Raw genomic sequence first — 20,843 nt, 5'->3', positions numbered from 1 at the left:
AGCTAATTTGGGGGAGAGGAGGCAGGGGGTTAGATGAAATATTTGTTTCACAGCCCTTGCTGCTCTTTTGGCTACCTGATCTGCAGGATTATTACCTCTATTTTCAAATGAAAAGTCATGCTGGTGTCCAGGGACATGTACAATTGCTGTTTCTCCTGGTAGCTGGAGATTATTTAAAACACAAGTCACTAATGACTCATGAGCAAGCTCTCGACCTTGGCTGTTCATCAGGCCTCTTTCTGTCCCAATTTTTCCAAATGTATGCGCTACCCCAAAAGCGTACTTAGCGTCTGTGTAAGTGGTTCCTATCTCATTTTCTAGATATTTAAGGGCCTGACTGAGAGCAAGTAGTTCACATCCTTGGGCGGAATAGGTATCAGATAATTGCCCTGATTCAATTTCCTCAAGAGTTTCTCCATCCACCACAGCATATCCACTGTGCCTGTTTCCATCAAACATCTGAGAGGACCCATCTAGGAACAAATGTCATCTTGTTTTATAAGGGGTTTCAGATAGGTCTGGTCGAACCTTGGTATGATAATTAATTAAATCTGGACACAAATGCTCTGTCTGCAGCAATGGATTCCCTGTTAAGAATCCGGCAGGGTTGAGTGAACTGTCAGTGGTTATAGTTAGATCATCTCTTTCTAATAGGATAGCCTCATACTTTAAAATCCTAGAATCAGTCAGCTAGCTTTCCGCTTTTTGATTTAGGATGACTTTGACCTCAAGGGGTGTACTTACTGTTAAGTATCCCCCAAAGGTAATCTTTCTGCTTTCTTCCACTAATATGGCAGTGGCTGCCACAGACTGGATGCACTGGGGACACCCACTGGCAACTGGATCTAAGACTTTGGACAGAAAGGCAACTGGTTGCTGGTGGACTCCACGTTCTTGAGTGAGTACTCCAAGGGCCACTCCACTGTCTATGTTAACAAGAAGATGAAAGGGTTTTTCTAAAGAAGGCAGGGCTAAGACAGGGGCGGATACCAATCATGCTTTTCATTTGTTGGTCTACTTCATTAGAAGTCCTTATAAGCGGGTCTGGCCCATTTTTAGTTAATTTCTCATATAGCAATTTACTTCTTAATGCATAAGAATCAATCCATAATCTACAGTATCTAATCAATGCCAGAAATTTTGTAAGTTCCTGTTTTGTTTGAGGCAGGGGCAAGGAGACATTTCCCTTGACCTGTTCAGGTCCTATTCTCCTTTTGCCCGTGCTAATTAGATGACCTAAATATCTAACTTCTGGTTCTACATATTGGAGCTTTTCTTTGGAGACCTGCAGTCCCTTAGAGTATAAGTGATTCAGGAAATACACAGAGTATTGACTTTCTTTTTCTATATCTTCTCCAGATACAAATATGTCATCCATATATAGGATTAAATGTAAATGTGGTGGAGTGTCTGTCTCGCTAATAATGCCGTCTAGAGCATGAGTAAAAATATTTGGTGAATCCGCAAATCCGGGGGCAGTACTATCCACTGGTACTGCTGCTTCTGTCCTGTATGGGGGTCCTCCCATTTGAATGTGAATAGATCTCGGCTGTCCTCAGCCAAAGGACATGCCCAGAAAGCATCCTTTAAGTCTATTACAGTAAACCATTGATGACTTTACAGAATTTTACTAAGGTTAGTATATGGATTTGGCATAGCAGGGTGAGTGGTTTGAACTATTTCATTTATAACTCTGAGATCTTATACTAATCGGTAGGATCCATCTGGCTTCCTGACAGGTAGGATAAGGGTATTATACGGAGACATGCAAGGCTCTAAAAGTTCATCTTTAATAAGGCCTTCAGTCACAGGTTTTAGTCCTACCTGGCCTTCCAAGGAAATCAGGTATTGCTTCCTCTGGGCTACTGCCCCTTGGAACCTTTAAATGTATTTATGTCGGGGGAATCTGTAACCTCCCTTGGTTTCCTTCTCTTGACCATAAGTCCGGATGGATTTTCCTCTCCTCAATGGTAGTTAGCAGGTGGAGAGAGGGAAGGAACCCCTTTGGCCGTACTTGCAGTCCAAGACCTAACTTTAGCATTAAGTCTCTTCCTAACAAATTAGTGCCTGCTTCAGGAAATAATAGAAATTGAATATTAGCTGCCCGATTTTTGTATCTGACTTCTGTATCTTCTAGGATTTTGGCCTTAAACCTCTCTCCTTTCACCCCAGATGCTAGTAGCTCTTCTGGAGAACAGCTTAGGCCACTTGGAGAAAAGCATAAGGGAGAACAAGTTGCTCCAGAACCAATGAGGAATGTTATTAGTTTATGGTTTGGTCCCACCTCTAAATTTATCAAGGGCTCTTGGTGGGAATCAAGGTGGAAAAGAAAGAGCCCCTGACTCCCCTGTTCTTCCTCTCCAAAGGTTGGCATGGAATTTCGTCTGTGGCCTTTAGCTCAGGGCATTCTCTCTTAAAATGGCCCAGTTTTCCACATTTATGATACCTATCCTGTCCCCCTTCTCGTTCTCTTCTGGAGCTCCTTTGTTTTGATTTCTATTCATCTGTTCTACATCTCCAACTTTTATGACACATGCTATGGTCTTCCCATGTTCCATTTCGACCTTGCCCCCTAACTGTCTGTGCGATGGCCCCCGTGGGCGCTGGTCAAAATCTCATCCCAGGTATATTTGGTCCTGGTGAACTCTGCCAAAAAATTTTTGCCTTTTATTTTTATCTGTCTTCATCCCTTCTCATGTATGCTTTCTGTGCTGCTTCTAAAAGTTCTTCAGTTGACCGAGTTTTCCACCTCTCTATCTTTTATAGCTTCCTTGCAATATCTGGCCAACTATTGGTAACAAAATGTAATTTTAAGATACCTTGTCCTAGTGGACTGTCAGGATCTATATCAGTGTACCTTCTCATCTGCTCCCTTAGTCCGTCTAAAAAGTGCGTAGGTTCCTCATCTTTCTCTTGTTCATCAAAGACCTTAGTGAGGTTTTGGGGTCTGGGTGCAGACTCCTTGATACCTTTTATAATTAATTCTTGTAGATCCCTCATATTCTCCTGGTGAACAGCATTATTATTATTCCATTGTGCGTCCAGAGCAGGAAATGTAACATTCGCTGCTGGAATATTTTGACCGGCAGGGTTATCACGTTCCCAGGTCCCCATAGCAGCTCTACGGATCATGTTTCACTCTTCCTTTGAAAAGAGTATACCAGCTGGGTGCAGTGGCTCATGCCTGTAATCCCAGCACTTTGGGAGGCCGAGGCAGGCGGATCACAAGGTCAGGAGATCGAGACCATCCTGGCTAACACGGTGAAACCCTGTCTCTACTAAAAACACAAAAAATTAGCTGAGTGTGGTGGCGGGCGCCTGTAGTCCCAGCTACTTGGGAGGCTGAGGCAGGAGAATGACGTGAACCTGAGAGGCGGAGCTTCCAGTGAGCCGAGATTGTGCCACTGCACTCCAGCCTGGGCCACAGAGCGAGACTCCGTCTCAAAGGAAAAAAAAAAGGAAAAGAGGATACCCAGGATTGACATTAATTCAGTTCAAGTATATAGTTTGGGACCTAAAAACTGGTCAGTTTGCTCTACTGCTCTCTCTGGGTCATCTAGCAAAGGCTTAAGCCCTTTCTTTAGACCTCGGACTTCAGAGGGGGTTAAAGGGGCGTTCAAGAATCCAGTTGCGCCCCTACCCTGCGGCACCTCCTTTAGAGGGAAGAGCTGAAAAGCTGGCTCTTTGGAAACACAGGGAAAGGGAAATTTTTGAATATTCCTTCTACATTGTTCTCTCTCTCAAGCCCTCTTTTTAAGGAGAGATCAGAGGCTTCTGCCTACGGAGCCTGAGGAGGAGGAGGTGGGAATGCCGTTGCCTGAGGAGGAGGAGGCGGGACTAGAAATGGAGGAAGATGGTTTAGGGGATCCCACTGGATATTCTCTTTTTACCCTCCTCCATCCCTTTCTTCAGATCCCTTAGGGGATAAAGAGAAACTGGCCCCTGCTGCCAGCACATGGCATAGTCTATCTCTTCTGAAGACATAGGACTCTTGCTATTAACATAGAGTTTTAGAAGCTGGCAGACCCAGTCTTCATTTGAGCCATACTTTGGCCAGAAAACAGCAGGATTTAAAATTGGTTCTTGGGTCCACAGAAAGCAACAATACTTGATCATTAGTTGCTTTTTCTTATGTTTAGTCCTTTCATTTTCTTTCCAGTGTGTAAGCATAAGTCCTAAAGGACTATGAGGAGGGATTCAGTCTTTCTTGCCTCCTTCATCTCTGACCTGGTTTCCAGTTCCAGGCCTACCAGAAGTATTCCGCATATTGGGTGAGACTTTTTCCCAGTAGACTCAATCCCCCAGATCCTCCAGCTCAGAGGTATCTTGTCTGCTCAAATGTATTTCCTCCTTTTCCCCTGGGATTAGCCTTCCCCTTTTTAGTCTTAGTTTCTTTATTGCCTGTATTCTCAGTTCCCTGGAGATAACTTTCTCCCCTCTGTTCCCTGTCCTGAAGATAATCCACACTCGTCTTACAGTCACTTTCTCTCAACCGCAATCATTCACTCACATACATCCCACATATTCCCTTAAGGAAGGACCACTAAAGTAGTTGTTTGCCGCCTTCTAACAGTTTTTCCTACCTTGGCTCACGCACGAGGTCTCCTGGTCCCGCGATTTTAAAAGTTTCTCCTTGTCCCCTGCATTGCTGAGAATCCAAATGTATTCCTCGCAGCAGGTAAGCCCTGGCTATCTCCCTGGGGCTGCCGCAACAGGATGGTTGGGCGCCTCCCTACAAGAGAGGACCAAGGACCGGAGGGGAAACAGTGTCCCTCTACAGGCCACGAAATTTATGGGCACAGGAGTTCGATGTAAAGAAATCAACTCCGAGACAAAGGATCTCTCAGCAAGGCTAGTTTACTTTCTGCAGAAAGGGTGCACTCCCCAGCAGTCCAGCCATGAGAGCACACCGGACAAAGGAGACGGGGACATTTATAACCTTTACATCCTGATGCAATCCCCGATGGCTGTGCCCCATTCCCATCGGCTGGGATGGGACCTCACACTCTAAACTTAACTCGATTGGCTAATAATTTAAAACTTTCCTAAATAGGAAGGGAAAGAGGACAAAGAGAAGAGGAAGTTAGTGATGAGAAGTCAGAGGCGTTCCCAAATAAGGAATGGCACGTATCCTGATCTGGAACTCATTTAGCCTTGTGTCAACCTTCCGGAACAAGTTGGGGCAGCCTTGGAATATACACATACAAACATTTAACTGGGGAATGATAAATCCTTTATGGATTTAAGAAACTTTGTAGAACTTCTCCTTCCCTTACAAGGGGCAGGAAGTGGGATTTTAAGAGGACCCTATAGCAGCAGGCAGCCAAGAGTCAAACAAAACAAGCATATGCAATAGTCATAATCATGCTATTGTGACCGTATGAATTAGCCAGGCATGTACAGGAGTTCAGATGGGGGAATAGTGGAAGCCCACAAAACTTCCACTTTTGGGCCCTCACCAAAGCAGTGAGACTGGGCCCTCACCAGTGCAGAGACACTGGTCTGAGAAACACAATAAAATGTCTACCTGGGTAGTCATGATCATTCTATTATGAGGTAGACAGGAAGCAGAGTGGGGCCAGGAGATGGAAGGGGCCACCCTCGCCCTCAGGAGTCCCTGACTAGGGAAGGTCCTTCTACGCTCTCTGAGGGTGGCGGGGCCCCAAATATCCTGGCCAGGAACGCTTTGTTGGAGCGGGTCTTGTCCTGGGCAGTTGCCAGGTGAGCCCATTCACGCCCCCTGGCTGTGCTGCTTTCCGGGCCGTCAGTTCCTGCTCAGTAGGCTGCTGGGCAAACGTCCAGGAGCCATCTGGGTGAACAAGGTCCCCATCAGCAGCAAAAAAGCGTTGTCCCCATTCCACACTTTGAAGATAGAAGACGGTCTCACACTTGGCCTGAGGGACCTCCGCTCTCAGGCGCTGTCTGCCTGTGTACCTGGCGCTCGCTGTGGTGGGACCAGGTGAAATGGTGCAAGTACTCCAGATTCCATAGGTCATAATGGAAGGGGCTACACCTGCAGGCACCCATAGGCGTGTTGTGTAGACTGGCCGCCACGCTCTTGGCTCTGTGCTTGTCACGGAACTCCACCCATCCCTCGTTGTAGTCCTTGCTGTAGGACTGCTTTTTTTCCCTCCCATGGCTGCTGCTGCCTTCTTCTTACATCTCATGAACCAGTCCTCAGCCTGAAAGAAAACGCGTCTGACCTCACCACAGGTGCTAAGAAGGTTGCTGATGTGCAGGGGCTGGAAGTGTGGTGGGATATGGCCCAGGTACACAATACCTGGCACTACCTGCTTCTTGTTGCCACAGGCCTTTTCTTTGGATTCCTCCTGTTTCTCCTCTGCATCTAGTGTCTGGTTTGTCCCTTCCAGTGCCTTTGTTCTGTTGCGGCCTTCTCCGATTCCTCTGCCTCCATGTTGACTGACAAGAGCAGCACGACCTAATTTCATTAGGTCTAATGACTGCATAGATTCTAATGACTGCATAGATTCATTTGCACGATTAAATCATAATTTAACCTATTTTATATTGATGTATATCTGAATTCTCTTTAATTTTTCACAATTATAAGTAATGCTATAGTGAGCATTAAGTTGCATATGTTTTGCTCATTTGTCAGATTATTTCCTTTGGTTAAACTATTTGGAATTGAGCTACTGGGTCAAAGTATTTTTTTGTCTTTGTATATGTGTTTACATATTAAGTATTTGAAAGTATTTATATATATGTTGTATCTTGATACATGCAAATCCTTGTAGTTACCAGGTGACTACTCAGCTTTCTTGCTAACATTGTATGGTGTGCTTATTTCCTCACTCTCTCATCAACATGAATTGATGTTAGATTTGAGATGGTGGAAAAGAGATAATACAGGATTTTAAGGTAATAGGACACATTATGGGTGGTCACATTATGAAAACTATTTAATGTTAATTCTAGCCACTACTTTAGGATGGTTTGGAATAGGAAAGAATTTGAGAGAGGTTCAAGATGGGGAGATACATCGTGAAGCTGTTGTAGTTTGGCAAGTCAGTGGGGCCTAAAATAAGGTGGGAGTTAGTTGCACAGGTTAATTTGATAGATGCTAAAGTAGTGTAACCATACAGTGGGTTCACCTTGCTCGCTGCCTAGACAGAGCTGATTTATCAAGACAAGGCAATTGCAGTAGAGAAAGAGTTACTTACTCATGCAGAGCCAGTGTGTGGGAGATGGGAGTTTTATTACTCAAATCAGTCTCCTCAAGCATTTGGGTAAGGAAGGAGACCACCCCTTATATTGTCCTATGCCCAATTTCTGCCTCCAAAGAAAGAAGTAGTAAAAACTTAAAGGCAGAAATGAAATCCACAAGCAGACAGCCTGGCGCTGTGCCCTGGGCCTGGTAGTTAAAGATCAACCCCTGACCTAACCAGTTATGTTATCTATAGATTCCAGACATTGTATGGAAAAGCATTGTAAAAATCCCTGTCCTGTTCTGTTCCATTCTGATTACCGTTGCATGCAGCCCCCAGTCATCTATCCCCTGCTTGCTCAATCGATCACGACACTCTCACATGGACCCACTTAGAGTTGTGAGCCCTTAAAAGGGACAGAAATTGCTCACTCGGAGAGCTTGGCTCTTGAGACAGGAGTCTTGTCAATGCTCCCGTCCAAATAAACCCCTTCCTTCTTTAACTTGGTGTCTGAGGGGTTTTGTCTGCGGCTCTTCCTGCTACATGGGGATCAGCGTTTTTACAGATAATTTGGTTGGGGGGGTGGGCAGTGAGTCGGGAGTACTGATTGGTTGGGTCAGAGATGAAATCAGAGAGAGTCAAAGCTATCTTCTTGTGTCTGGAATTGGTGGGTTCTTGGTCTCGCTGACTTCAAGAATGAAGCTGTGGACCCTCACGGCGAGTGTTACCGTTCTTAAAGATGGTGTGTTTGGAGTTTCTTCCTTCTGATGTCTGGACGTGTCTGGAGTTTCTTTCTTCTGGTGGGTTCGTGGTTTCGCTGACTTCAGGAGTGAAGTTGCAGACCTTTGCGGTGAGAGTTACAGCTCTTAAAGGCAGTATGTCTAGAGTTGTTTGTCCCTCCTGGTGGGTTCGTGGTCTCACCGGCTTCAGGAGTGCAGTTGCAAACCTTCATAGTGAGTGTTACAGCTCATAAAGGCGAAGCGGACCCAAAGAGTGAGTACCAGCAAGATTTATTGGGAAGAGTGAAAGAACAAAGCTTCCACTGTGTGGAAGGGGGCCCAAGTGGGTTGCTGCTAGCTGGCTCAGGCAGCCTGCTTTTATTCCATTATCAGGCCCCACCCACATCCTGCTGATTGGTCCATTTTTCAGAGAGCTGATTGGTCCGTTTTGACAGGGTGCTGACAATCCCTGAGCTAGACACAGAGTGCTGATTGGTGCATTTACAATCCATTGGCTAGACACAAAAGTTTTCCAGGTCCCCACTAGATTAGCTAAACATAGAGTACTGATTTTGGTGTGTTTATAAACCTTGAGCTAGACGCAGGGTGCTGATTGGTGCATTTACAATCCTTTAGCTAGACATAAAGGTTCTCCAAGTCCCCACCAGATTAGCTAGATACAGAGTGCTGATTGGTGCATCCACGAACCCCGAGCTCGACACAGAGTGCTGATTGGTGCATATACAATGCTTTCGGCTAGACATAGAAGTTTTCCAAGTCCCCACCTGACTCAGGAGCCCAGCTGGCTTCGCCTAGTGGATCCTGCACCAGGGCCGTGGGCAGAGCTGCCCGCCAGTCCCACGCCACGTGCTTGCACTCATCAGCCCATGGGCGGTTGATGGGATCAGGCACCGCAGAGCAGGGGGTGGCATTCGTCGGGGAGGCTTGGGCTGTGTGGGAGCCCACTGCGTGGGGGCTCAGGCATGGCGGGCTGCAGGTCCCAAGCCCTGTCCCCTGGGGAGATGGCTGAGGCCCAGTGAGAATTCAAGCGTGGTGCGGGTGGGCTGGCAGTGCTGGGGGACCCGGCGTACCCTCCACAGCTGCTGGCCTGGGTGCTAAGCTCCTCACTGCCTGGGGCCGGCAGCACCAGCTGGCTGCTCCGAGTGCAGGGCCCTCCGAGCCTGCGCCTACCTGGAACTTGCGCTGGCCTGTGAGTGCCGTGTGCAGCCCCATTTCTCACCCGCTCCTCACCCTCCACACCTGCCCACAAGCAGAGGGAGCCGGCTCTGGCCTCCGCCAGCCCAGAGAGGGGCTCCCGCAGTGCAGCCGCGGGCTGAAGGGCTCCTCAAGCTTGGCCAGAGTGGACGCTGAGGCTGAGGAGGCGCTGAGAGCAGGGGCTGCTAGCACATTGTCACCTCTCTCTCTTGTGCCGAGTCAGTTCCTGTGTAGGGGCCACAAGACCACATAAACCAGTTTACTCATCTGGATGATGGCAGCTGATCCATCAAGTGAAGGGTCTGCAAAATATTTCAAGCACTGATCTTAGGTTTTACAATAGTGTTGTTATCCCCAGGGGTGATTTGGGGAGGGTCAGAATCTTGTAGCCTCCAGCTGCATAACTCCTGAAACATAATTTCTAATCTTTTGGCTAATTTGTTAGTCCTACAAAGGCAGTCTGGTTTCCAGGAAGAAGGATTTGGTTTGGGAAAGGGCTGTTATTGTCTTTAAGTTGTTCCCAACCTGTTTGGCACCAGGGAAAAGTTTTGTGGAAGTCAGTTTTTCCATGGACTTGGGGGTGGTGGGGATATGTTTTCAGGATGAAACTGTTCCACCTCAGATCTTCAAGCATTAGTTAGATTCTCATAAGGAACGTACAACCTGGATCCTTGCATTTGCAGTTCACGATAGAGTTTGTGCGCTTTTATAAGAATCTAATGCCACTGCTGATCTGATAGGAGGTGGAGCTCAGGCTCCACCCGGTAATGTGGTAATGCGAGCCCATCTGCTGCTCACCTTGTGCTGTGCAGCCTGCTTCCTAACAGGCCACTAACCAGTAGTAGTCTGTGGCCTGGGGTTTGGGGACCCTTGTTTTAAACTATAAGTTGCTCCCAAAGTTAGTTTGGCCTGTGCCCAGGAATGAATAAGTTTGGCCTATGCCCAGGAATGAACAAGGACAGATTGGAGGTTAGAAGCAAGACAGAATTGGTTAGGTCAGATCTCTTTCACTGTTTGAGTTATAATTTTGTAGTGGCGGTTTCAGTAGGAAATGACTTGTTCTAGAAATGAAATGCGAGCACCTACTCTTAACTGACTTTTTTCCTCTTCAGTGATTCACAGTACTGGAAATAAATAAGAATTATCTACGTAGCAAATTCCCAGAGATTCTGATTGAATTTGAAGTGGGGAATAACATGGCTATTTATTTGTAAAGAAAAGCATTCCATAGGATTTTAATGAAGAGCCAGAGCTGAGAACCACACTATCCCATTTTAGCTTATAAACCAAAAAAAATAAAATTTGAACTGCCGTCCTACCCTGGCCCCCAGCAACTATCCGAATGGACTCTCCCTTCTTGGCCAGGGCACTCTGACCTGAAAGACTGGTTCAGGCCATGTCTGGAAGTGGAAGTTGGACGTGCCCTTCCAGCATTAGCATCAACACAGACCTTGAGTCTGATAAGAAATATTTACAATCTATTTTCTCTGAAGCCTGTTATGTTACCTGGAGACTTCATCTGCATGGTAAAAACCTTGGTCTCTATAACCCCTTGTCTTAACCCAGACATTCCTTTCTACAGCTAGACATTCTTTCTGCCAGTCAGAATATGTTTAAATCTACCTGTCACCTGGAAGGCTTCTTCCCCACTTTGAGTTGTCCCACCCTTCCAGATGGAACCAGTGTTAAGTCTTACATGTATTGATTGATGTGTAAAAGCAAACTGTACCCTGACCACCTTGGGCACATGTCATCAGTACCTCATGAGGCTGTCACTGGTGCATCCTTAATTTTGGCAAAATAAACTTTCTAAAGTGACTGAGGCCTGTCTCAGATATTTTGGGTTTATAAGCTCCTAAATTTAGTAAATTCCTGTTGGTGCTAAAGAAAAAGCATGTTGTCTTGGGTTGAAAACTGAAGTTTTACCTACTGGTTATAATAATGCCTTGGTGTTATTAAATAAGTGGAGAATAAAGAGTAAGACAAAGTGCTTGTCAGCGAGTATTGAATAAGTACATGTGACATGTTAAGCTTGTGGGTGGAGTGAAGTGTGGACATTTTTTAGAGAAAGTAGTATTTGAAACAGACCTAATGGAATGGGTAAAGCTTCTGAGGACACAGTTATAACGGTGAGTGTTTGGTGAGTGTTAGGATTAGGTAGGTCAAGTTGTACAAAGGGAAGAGATTGAGAAGTGTGGTGTTTGCCTGGGGAACTCTAAATCTAGGTTAGTTAGGTCTTTGGTTCATTTGTTAGAGATGAGGAGGGAAAGATTGCCCAGTTAAGGAGTCAGAAATTAACTCTTCGGAGAATGGATAGTCTTTCAGGATTTTGAGTATTCCTCTTCTACTGGTGAGTAAGAGGAAGAAAAAGAGTGAAGTTGTGATTTAGGGAAGGAATATTATTTAGGTTTAGAGAGTTCTTAGGAGATGTGGGAATGTTTTGACAACATTAATGATGTTGAAGACCATGACTTGATTGCCTCATGGCCCCAGTAAGGAAGAGAAAAATCGGTGTCCTTACGGAGGTGAGAGGGGTTTATTATGAATATTTTGGTTACTTTTTGCTCATATATTTTAAAATATAAGCCCTTAGCTAATGAATCTGTTTTGTGAGACAAGTCCTTATTTAATGAGAATAATTCTATCAGCCCTCTTGTTAAAAAGCTAGAATTTGATGGATGTTTCATGAACCAAGTATAAAGCACTCTGAAATCCTCTGAGGAGAATACATGGCTATTTGAGTGGCTACTTTTCAATGTATATGCTGAATTTCAAAATATTAGTTAATGATGGCTTTGAAGACCTAAGGGAAAATTTCCCCTTTGCCCTCTGAAGTTTCACCAAAAAATCAACTTACAAAAAGCAAATTAATAGGAGAAATGGTATACAAATTTATTAGTGTGCATAGGGGAGAATCACAGAATGTCTAATAACCCACTGGGGTACAGATGCTTATACCCTAGTTCTTAGGGGAAAAGGAGATGGGGAAATGTGGATGTTTTTATGGGGATTGTAAATGATTTTTAGGGGGGAACTCAATGGGCTTGAAGGACAAGTGGCCTGGGACAGTCTTTTAGGCCTGCAGAACACACATGGTTTGTGAAGAGTCCTTCCAGGTGTGTTGACAGACTTTAGTCTTTCTTGCTGCAGTATGAATTCAGTTAATGAAAACTCAGAGAAGGGACAAGAGGTCAACCCCCCACCTTTTGTCATATAACCTAACATATTTACACATTCCTTGGATTCTGAGGAATATGACAGGGACATTTTTGAGGTGCCATTGTTCTGCTTACCAGACTAACCCAATCTCCCCAAAAGACTGAGCTCGGTTTTAGCTTCAAAACTGAAAAATCTCTAATGTTGTAGATACCTTTTTATACATTTGGAATCTGTTTAGGTTGTAGGCTGTAGAGATAGGGATGACCTGGATTTTCTTCACTTAACTGTTGCCGGCTGTGGAGGCTACAGGAAGAATAAAGAGAAAGTAGTGAAGATTCTAGTCAAGGATGGGGAAACTGATCTTTCAGAGTCCCTTGGGCAAGTCTTTACAGAAGGCAGCTTTAGTGTAATATGATTTGATTAACTACATAGTCCTGGGGATTTTTTTTTTTCTGTTTTTTTTTTTTTTTTTTTCTTGGCTTTCTTCTTGTCCATGTCTTACTAGTTTTATGTCTACAAAGATAAAACATTTGTAGGACTTTGTGAATTTTCTTAGCATTTTTAATAATTTATTTGCGTTAACTTTGAACTCTTTGAAGGAGAAGCCATCAACCTCAAAACATAAAGTCTATGTCTGGTTGAATTATTCTTTTCCTTTATTACTTGAGTTCCTTACTTGAATTCAATTAATTACTTGAATTCATTTTCCTAGTTTGTCACTTCTTACTAGTGTCTGAAATATGTTACATGAACATTTTTTCCTAAATGAAAAGTCTTTTCTAGTTATTAATTCTGATCATTCAGTCAAGCATTTACTGAAACCCTAGCAGAACCAGGCACTCTGCTTGGCTCTGAGCAATAGTGGTAAACTTTGATACCATCCCTTCCCTCACACAGCTTATGGCCTCAGGGCTGTGTCACATAGTAACTACTCACATGGGTGATTTTAGTGTGTGTGTATGACTGATTTGCAACCTAACTACTGTAAATAAAAGAATCTGCAAAAATTTTCTTCCAATTTTTTTCAGTGTGTGATTGGTTGTCTAATGATTCTTTTGAAATACTTCAGAATAATTTGTTGACATAAAATTGAAATATAACTATGACTACTATATAACATTTAGCCTAATGTTCCTTGCTTATTTGAAGTAAAGTTTAGGTTGCTTTTTGAAGTGAATATTGAACAGGTGTCATTTCTTAATTTTTTCCAAATATTTATTTTGCAAAGTTACAGGTCTTGATTTTTGCAAATAGTTTATAGTAACTCTTGCTTATATACAATATTCCTTAAAATGTTTCTCATTAAGGAAGGCCTGACACTAATTTCCTTTTTTGTTCTTTTAGGAATGTTTTAAAGGAAGTTGGGCTACTCACAAGTTACTACATAAGAAAGCAAGTAAGTACAATCACAAATTTTTATACCATTTGTCTTAGAAGTGGCATTTGTGCCAGAAAATAAGAATTCTTCCAGTTCTGAAGGTGTATATTTGAAAGTTCTGAAAGTATAATCCTGAATACTAGAATTATGACATATTTTAAATTCTTTGTGATATGTAATGCAAATAAAATATGTCTGAATAATATCTTAATCTTGTTTTACATATTTAACATGAAAATATGAGATACTTGTTAGTATAGATGGATCTTACTTGAGCCACACCTGATGATACTCTAATCTTTTGACACCTTCTTGTGTTGCTGGAAGTGTTTGCATATAGTAGTCAGGGCTTATGTGAGTGATTTGGCTTCATTTAACCAGATCCCTTTTGGTTTCTTTTAGTTTCAATTTGTATTGCTTTTTCTACTCAAAACTATATTACTTTGTTTTTTGGTGTTTTAATGTTACTACCTGCAGTCTAACGTTTAATTTTCTTTTTTGAAGTTTTGTGTGTAATACCACAAAGTAAAACTATTAGCAGCTTTTTAGCTATTACTGTCAGCCACAGTGATGTAGCTGAAATTCACATAGCCTTTTTTGCTCCAGCTAATTTATCCTGTAAATTCACGTCATTAGTGTGGCTGGTCTAAGAAAACCTGTCACAGTTGCCTGAAAGTTGACAAGGGCTTTCTGTTCTGTATAGCATTGCCATCCTGATGGATCGAAGCTTGATTTAATTTGAAGTGGGAAATAACGTGGCTATTTATTTACATGGTTCTTGGTATAAGGTTTCTGTTTCTACATACGTAATCTTGGTGTCTTATATTCATCTACTTGTGTATTTTTTTTTTTTTTTTTTTAGGAGTTAGCTGATTTAATGGAGTTTGAATGTAGTTTGTTTTTACCAAAACAAATCTAATTGAGGTCAGCCAAACCACCATTTGAAGGAACAGGGAAATACAGATGTGAAAAAGATAAATTTTCTGTGGTTGTATAAAGCAACATCTACATTTAATGGACATGCTAGGTTGTTGTGGGAGAAATGTGGTTAGAGATGAGGATAGATGATGTGACTCAGTGTAAGTTTATTAACGCATAAAAGATAGGACTTGTTGATTTGTTACCTCTGTCAAAGTTTAGAGATGGATTTAAGTAATCTCACTTAACTTTATTCATTCATGCATTACATACATCCTGTATTTCTAATGTGTTAGGTATTTTGCAGAACTCTTTGAGCCAGTTATTAGCATTTTGTATCCAGGAAGTTAAAGCATTGGTAAGTAATAAAGGGTTGAGGTTAAACAGTATGTTAGTAAAAAAGCCTATAATGGGCCTCTCAGATTTGCTAACTCATTGATGTGTGCCTATTTCTTCAATACTGGATATTTAAGGGAAGGGCTATTTCCTTTTGATTGACACTACAAGGGAATAAACAGCAGGTGTTCCCTATATAAAAAGAAGGTAATTATTACAACACTGGATTTAGGCTATTTACATTTTACTTATATCTCTAGTGTTTAATATGGTGCCATCTTGTAGCTGTTGCTCTCTTGGATCTTTTGGGATAACTTTTTTCGGTGGATAAGCCTGCTGTATTTAATCCCTTTGGCTATGGTGGATAGAGATCATCCTCAGGTGGCTAGCTCCGTATCTTTCATACCCTAATAAGTTGACTACAGTAAACGTTGAGTGACAGTCCTAGAGGAGGGAATGGTGTGGAGAAGGGTGATCTCCAGAGACAAGAAGAGTATCGAGAAAAGCATTGGGGAAACACAATGTTGTGCTAGGAAGGAACCAGTGCATCTTTAAAGTTAGCACTTCAGTCCAAGAAACGATAGTGAGATAACACATAGCAAGCATTTCTTGTCATGAAGATGATGTAGTTAGGTTTTTTTTTTTTTTTTTTTTTAAGTGTAGTGTCTACTGATGTCTGATTAATATTCATATGGGATATATTGATCTATAATTTGCTTTTAATATATTTGGTTTTGGTATTGAAGCAATTCTGGACTCATGAAATAAAATGGGATATATTTCCCACTTCTATTTTCTGGAAGAGATTATATAGAATTGGTATTATTTCTTTTTTAAATGTTTGATAGAATTCATCACTGGAACATCTGGATCTGGAGTTTGCTTAATCATAGAAGCTTAATTTTTTAATGTAGGCATTAGGAAATTTTCAAGCGAGTTAAATGACTCAGGTAGTTTTTTTTTTTTTTTTTTTTTTTTAACTTGTCATAGTAAAGACCATTCAGATGGTAAAGTCCTTAATTAAAAGCACATAATGCTGATTCTTGGGTGCATGTTTTTTATATTGTATCTTCTGTCACAGTGTACCTTAAGCAGCGTTTACTTTTAGTATGATCTGTAGAAGTTGTAGCATTTCACATCTCAAGACTGTATTACTGTACACTTTTTAATGTATCACTGGCATATTCAGTGTGTTTGTTTCTCATGTTCCTGAAGTGAAGGTGGAAGAATTTGACAAGTATCTTGAATAGCCAAAATTAAGGTATAAAAACCGCATTTAGGCCAGGCACGGTGGCTCACACCTGTAATCCCACACTTTGGGAGGCCAAGGCGGGCGAATCACGAGGTCAGGAGATGAGATCATCCTGGCTAACAGTGTGAAACCCCATCTTTACTAAAAATACAAAAAAATTAGCCGGGCGTGGTGGCGGGCCCCTGTAGTCCCAGCTACTCCGAAGGCTGAGGCAGGAGAATGGCCTGAACCAGGGAGGCGGAGCTTGCAGTGAGCCAAGATTGCACCACTGCACTCCAGCCTGGGTGACAGAGCGACACTCCATCTCAATAAAAGAAATAAAAAATAAAAAACAGAACAAAACAAAAAACCCCGCAATTAATAAAATAACTCAAAGTGATACTTTTTCTTCCACTCCCCTACCCATTCACACTAGTGTGCCTGATTTTTGGGTTACAGAGAGAAGGTGTTATGTAATGTCTTAAACTGGCTCCACCAAACTTTGCGACCATGGGTTACTCTAAGTCTCACCTCCAAGATGCTGGAATCACAGGTTTGTGTGAGGATTAAATAAGCAAATCCATGAGAAGTGTTTAGCATGTGTACCACACATAGTAAGTACTCAAAAACTAATTATCATATCTGGAAGACTTGAGTCAGAATTTTGATCAGAAAATCCCGTCCCATGCAAAGCTTAGTTATTTTGTGTCAGCTGGCCAGAGGAAGCAGCCTGCATACAACTTTTTAAAGAACAAAGCCTGACTGTGATGAACTTTGGGCCAGACCTTGCATGTATCACGTACATATGACACTACCTGCATTTTACCTGGGACTGTTGCATTGTAATGTTTGGAAGACAGCTTACAAATGTTTATTTATACTGTCCTGTTGTACAGTCTTTTCAAAAAGATTAGTTATTATGCAGTTGTGCTACCATCATCAGCTCAATTCAGATTTATTAATGGTCTATTATGTGGTTAGCACCTAAGGCTAATTGATCCTAAAATGTAAACGAATTTTCTTTTCAAGCGTGAATTTCCGTTAAGCAAATTATACCTAGAGATGAGAGAAGAACTTGTGATATTCAACTTTAGTTGTCGTGGTAGTTTTGGGTTATACTATTTGTTTGCTTTACTTTTTTTTTGAGACAGTGTTCCTCTGTTGCCCAGGCTGGAGTGCAGTGGTGCAATCACGGCTCACTGAAGCCTAAACCTCCTGGGCTTGAGCAATCCTTCTACCTCACCTCAGCCTTCTGAGTAGTTGGGACTACAGGCATGTGCCACCATGCCCAGCTAAGTTTCGTATATTTTGTGGAGATGGGTTTTTCCATGTTGTCCAAGCTGGTCTTGAATTTCTGAGCTCGAGCAGTCCACCCACCTTGAACTCCCAAAGTGCTGGGATTACAGGCCTGAGCTGCTGCTCGTGGACCTAAATTCTCTTTTGAATATAGACTGTGGAAGGGTAAAATCCAGATCAACAGGAAGCTTTAAAAGATTTTTACACCCTCACCTTCTCCCTGTTCCCTGCCCAGGAGTATGCTAGTGCAAAAAGCCTGTGTCTTGATTGCTGTTCTCTCCTGGGTTTTGGGAGAAAATTATTTTTGAGGTTCATGTTTCAGACAAAATCACTTGATGCACTTCATAGCTGAAGCAGGCTCAGTTGGCCCCCATTTCAAACTGTTTTCTGTCATGTTTGACCCAAGTAGCAATGGATGAAGTTTGTTTTTGTCCTGTGATGAGAAAGTTTTCCCATTGATATTAACATTCACAGTGACTTTTTGGAATTCCAGAGGGGAGAAAGATATTTTAAAATTCAGTAGCATGGTATCTTTATTTTAAAATTCAGTAGCACGGTATCTTTCTATTCCTTTATATGTAATAGTATAAATATATTCTCTTCCAAAGTAATATGAATGGATTTTCTATATTTTTGCATTCTTGTCAATTGTACCTTAAGGGCCTTTCCAAAGTTAGCCACATGCTCTTTAAGAGTACTGGACTGGGGCTGGCATTCTTGTGTCACAGCTATGTGAACCACACAGTCTCTGTTTCCTCATACGTACAATAAAGAAACAACACTAGATTGTCTTTAAGATCTTCTCTAACTTTAACATTTTATGATTACATCTAGTTTCCTTCATTTTGTATTTTAAATAGATTTTTTAAGAGGGGAGTTTTATTTTTATTTCTTTCAGACACTTCTAAAATCAGTTTGAGGTTTGACTCTTAATACCTATGGTAGAATGACAATAATCAGGAAAAGGTCTGAGTGCACTGGGAGGTGTTTAGGCCAATACTTGGTCCACGAGGGACTTGTATTCCTGCTATTTAAAGTCTTAGGTTTGTAGTTTTATTTTACTATGTGGATAAGAGGTGCAGCCAGTGTGTTGACATCACAGGCACCAAAGAGGGTCTTCTGTGTGAGTAGAATTCTTGCGTATATTTCAGTCAGCACATGTAGATTAATAACTGACAGGATTGTGTGCATGGGTGTGATTCTTAATTTTTCTGCTGAACTTTCAACAGATTGTTCCCTCCCTTGTCTTTGCCTTTTTCCTACCTCTTTCCTTTACCCCATTTCTGAAAAGAGGCAAATGATGATCATAAAGTTTTCAAAGTGAATTGAAATACTGACTTGAAAGCCATTGATCAGCTTTGTGAGAAATAATTATTTTTTATTTTAAAGTTGCTTTGGGATTACTTAGGATCTGTTCTTTTAGTAAGAGGATAATTCATTTGTAACATCTGATCTCAGTTGGGTAGGTTTAGGTTTTACTAGGGCTTCATATTTTAAAATGGGTTTTCTATAAATTGATGTGGCAAGAATGCATTAGGAAAGCTGTGTATGGGCTGTTCCTGTTCGATATTATGTAAAAACGTAGTATATGTTTACATGGAGTTTTTTCCTTCTAAGACCTTAGATCTTCGAAAAGGAGTTATAAGGGTTTTTGAATATGGCAGTAAAGCAGTTGCTTTGGTGATTTAGGTTAGGGTAGAAGTTTGGTGGATTTTTGTGCCTGGGCTTGCTGGCTTGGTTTTAAACGAGATATTCAAAGTATGCTGCTGCTCACTAGCTTGACAACTGAAACATTCCTTTCCCTCCTTCTCTTCTTTCCTCTCACATCTATTCTTCCGTCTCCCAGAGGATGAAAAGGCAAAGCGAGAAGTGTCTTCCTGGACTGTGGAAGGTGATATTAATACTGACCCATGGGCAGGTTATCGATATACTGGTAAACTCAGACCACATTATCCACTGGTGAGTAAATAAGGTAATAAAATCTTAACATTCCAATTTTGAATTTTCCAAAAATGATACTATAGTGAATCATATAATCAGGATTGAGTTTACAAAGGAACTTGCATTTTAGCTCTAAAGCTCTTATGGTACATCATTTGGGAGCTGTTAGTTTGGCAATCATGGAAGAAGTGGAAAAAAAATTAGATGAAATAGGTAAAACTTTTAAAAAGAAGCGTGGGCTAAGGTGGAATAGATATTTTGTTGTTGGCATGATGGTAGTGTGTATAGTCGTCCCTTGATATCCATGGATGATTGGTTCTAGGGCATCCTCACTCCCACACAGTTTCCAAAATCCACTGATGCTCAAGTTCCTTAAAGTCAACCTTCCGTATCACGGATAGTGCATCAACAGATGCGGAACCAGGAGGTATGGAGGACTGACTGTATTACACTTTTCTAAAATTATTTTATTATGATATATTTCTCCCTTAATTTAGATATGGCTTTTCTGCCACTCTTTTCACTTCCTCTATTCTTGGCGGATAAGAGTCGGAGTTTTAATGTAAGAATTCATTCAAGTTGAAATCTATTTGTCACCCTTAAATATTTAAATTCTCTTTACTGATGATTTTTTTTTAATAAAAGGAATACATCTTTAATCTTTAAAATTTGGAAAAATAGGAAAAACATAACAAAATCTTCTTAATTCTGCCTCCCAGAGAGAATGACTACAAACATGTTGGTATATATTTACTTTGAGACATGATTTTATTGTTGTCAGCTTGCCAATTTCTTTGGAATAACATGGGTGTCTTGTTATTAGTCTCTGTCTAATTTTAAATCCTTAATGGCCTTGACCACTTTCCCCCTTTCTAAAATACCCTGTGAAAGGGGTGGCATTACCACTAGGAAAAGTAAAGCATAATATTAATGAAATATATATCTGTTATAATATTTAAGGTGCCATTTAAAACTTCTAAAAACTTTTGAATGGACTTTTTTTCTGCCCAGTTTTATTTATTTTTTCTTGGTAAATCAGTTTTAACTAACTTCTTTGATGTTTTTAGATGCCAACAAGGCCAGTGCCAAGTTATATTCAAAGACCAGATTATGCCGATCATCCCTTGGGTAAGCTCTGCTATGTTGATGACTACTGCAAAGGGAAGGAATGCTTTTCTTGTAGAAATTTTTCAGTGCTGGACTTCTAATAAATGTATTTTCAAGCAGCATTAGAACATTAAAGATAATTAAAGATTCTTGCCCCCCCATTAGAAATCTACCTACCTCTGAAAGCACTATGTAGCTGTTAAAGACTATATTTAAAATAATACTGTATTTTATGTTGTTATAACAACTTCTAGACTTACTAAAAAACAGTTTTAATTTTAATATTCCCTCCGATCTAAATTAAACAATATCTGTTTAGGTAAAAGCGGATAGTAGAGACCTGAGTGAATGCATAACTAAAGACTTTGGACTGT

General features: G+C 41.4%; 1 protein-coding gene across 10 annotated transcripts in view; it reads left to right on the top strand.

The window, feature by feature from the left end:
• Positions 1-20,843, top strand: part of METAP1 (methionyl aminopeptidase 1) — a 112,482-nt gene that overhangs the window by 65,761 nt on the left and 25,878 nt on the right. For 6 of the 10 annotated variants that reach the window (XM_031664411.1, XM_031664412.1, XM_031664410.1 and 3 more), the window contains 4 exons: positions 13,607-13,658; positions 16,585-16,678; positions 19,268-19,380; positions 20,430-20,490. In XM_031664411.1, the coding sequence (XP_031520271.1) occupies positions 16,636-16,678; positions 19,268-19,380; positions 20,430-20,490 (217 nt within the window). In that variant the 5' untranslated portion in view covers positions 13,607-13,658; positions 16,585-16,635. Of the gene's footprint in view, positions 1-5,577; positions 5,722-6,245; positions 6,270-13,606; positions 13,659-16,584; positions 16,679-19,267; positions 19,381-20,429; positions 20,491-20,843 lie in introns of those variants that run through there. The other 4 variants (XM_031664408.1, XM_003898993.5, XM_009207231.4 and 1 more) reach the window with 3 other exon arrangements.

Source organism: Papio anubis, chromosome 3, assembly GCF_008728515.1.
Source record: "Papio anubis isolate 15944 chromosome 3, Panubis1.0, whole genome shotgun sequence".
Lineage (NCBI taxonomy): Eukaryota > Metazoa > Chordata > Mammalia > Primates > Cercopithecidae > Papio > Papio anubis.
This window is presented reverse-complemented; position numbering and strand designations above follow the sequence as displayed.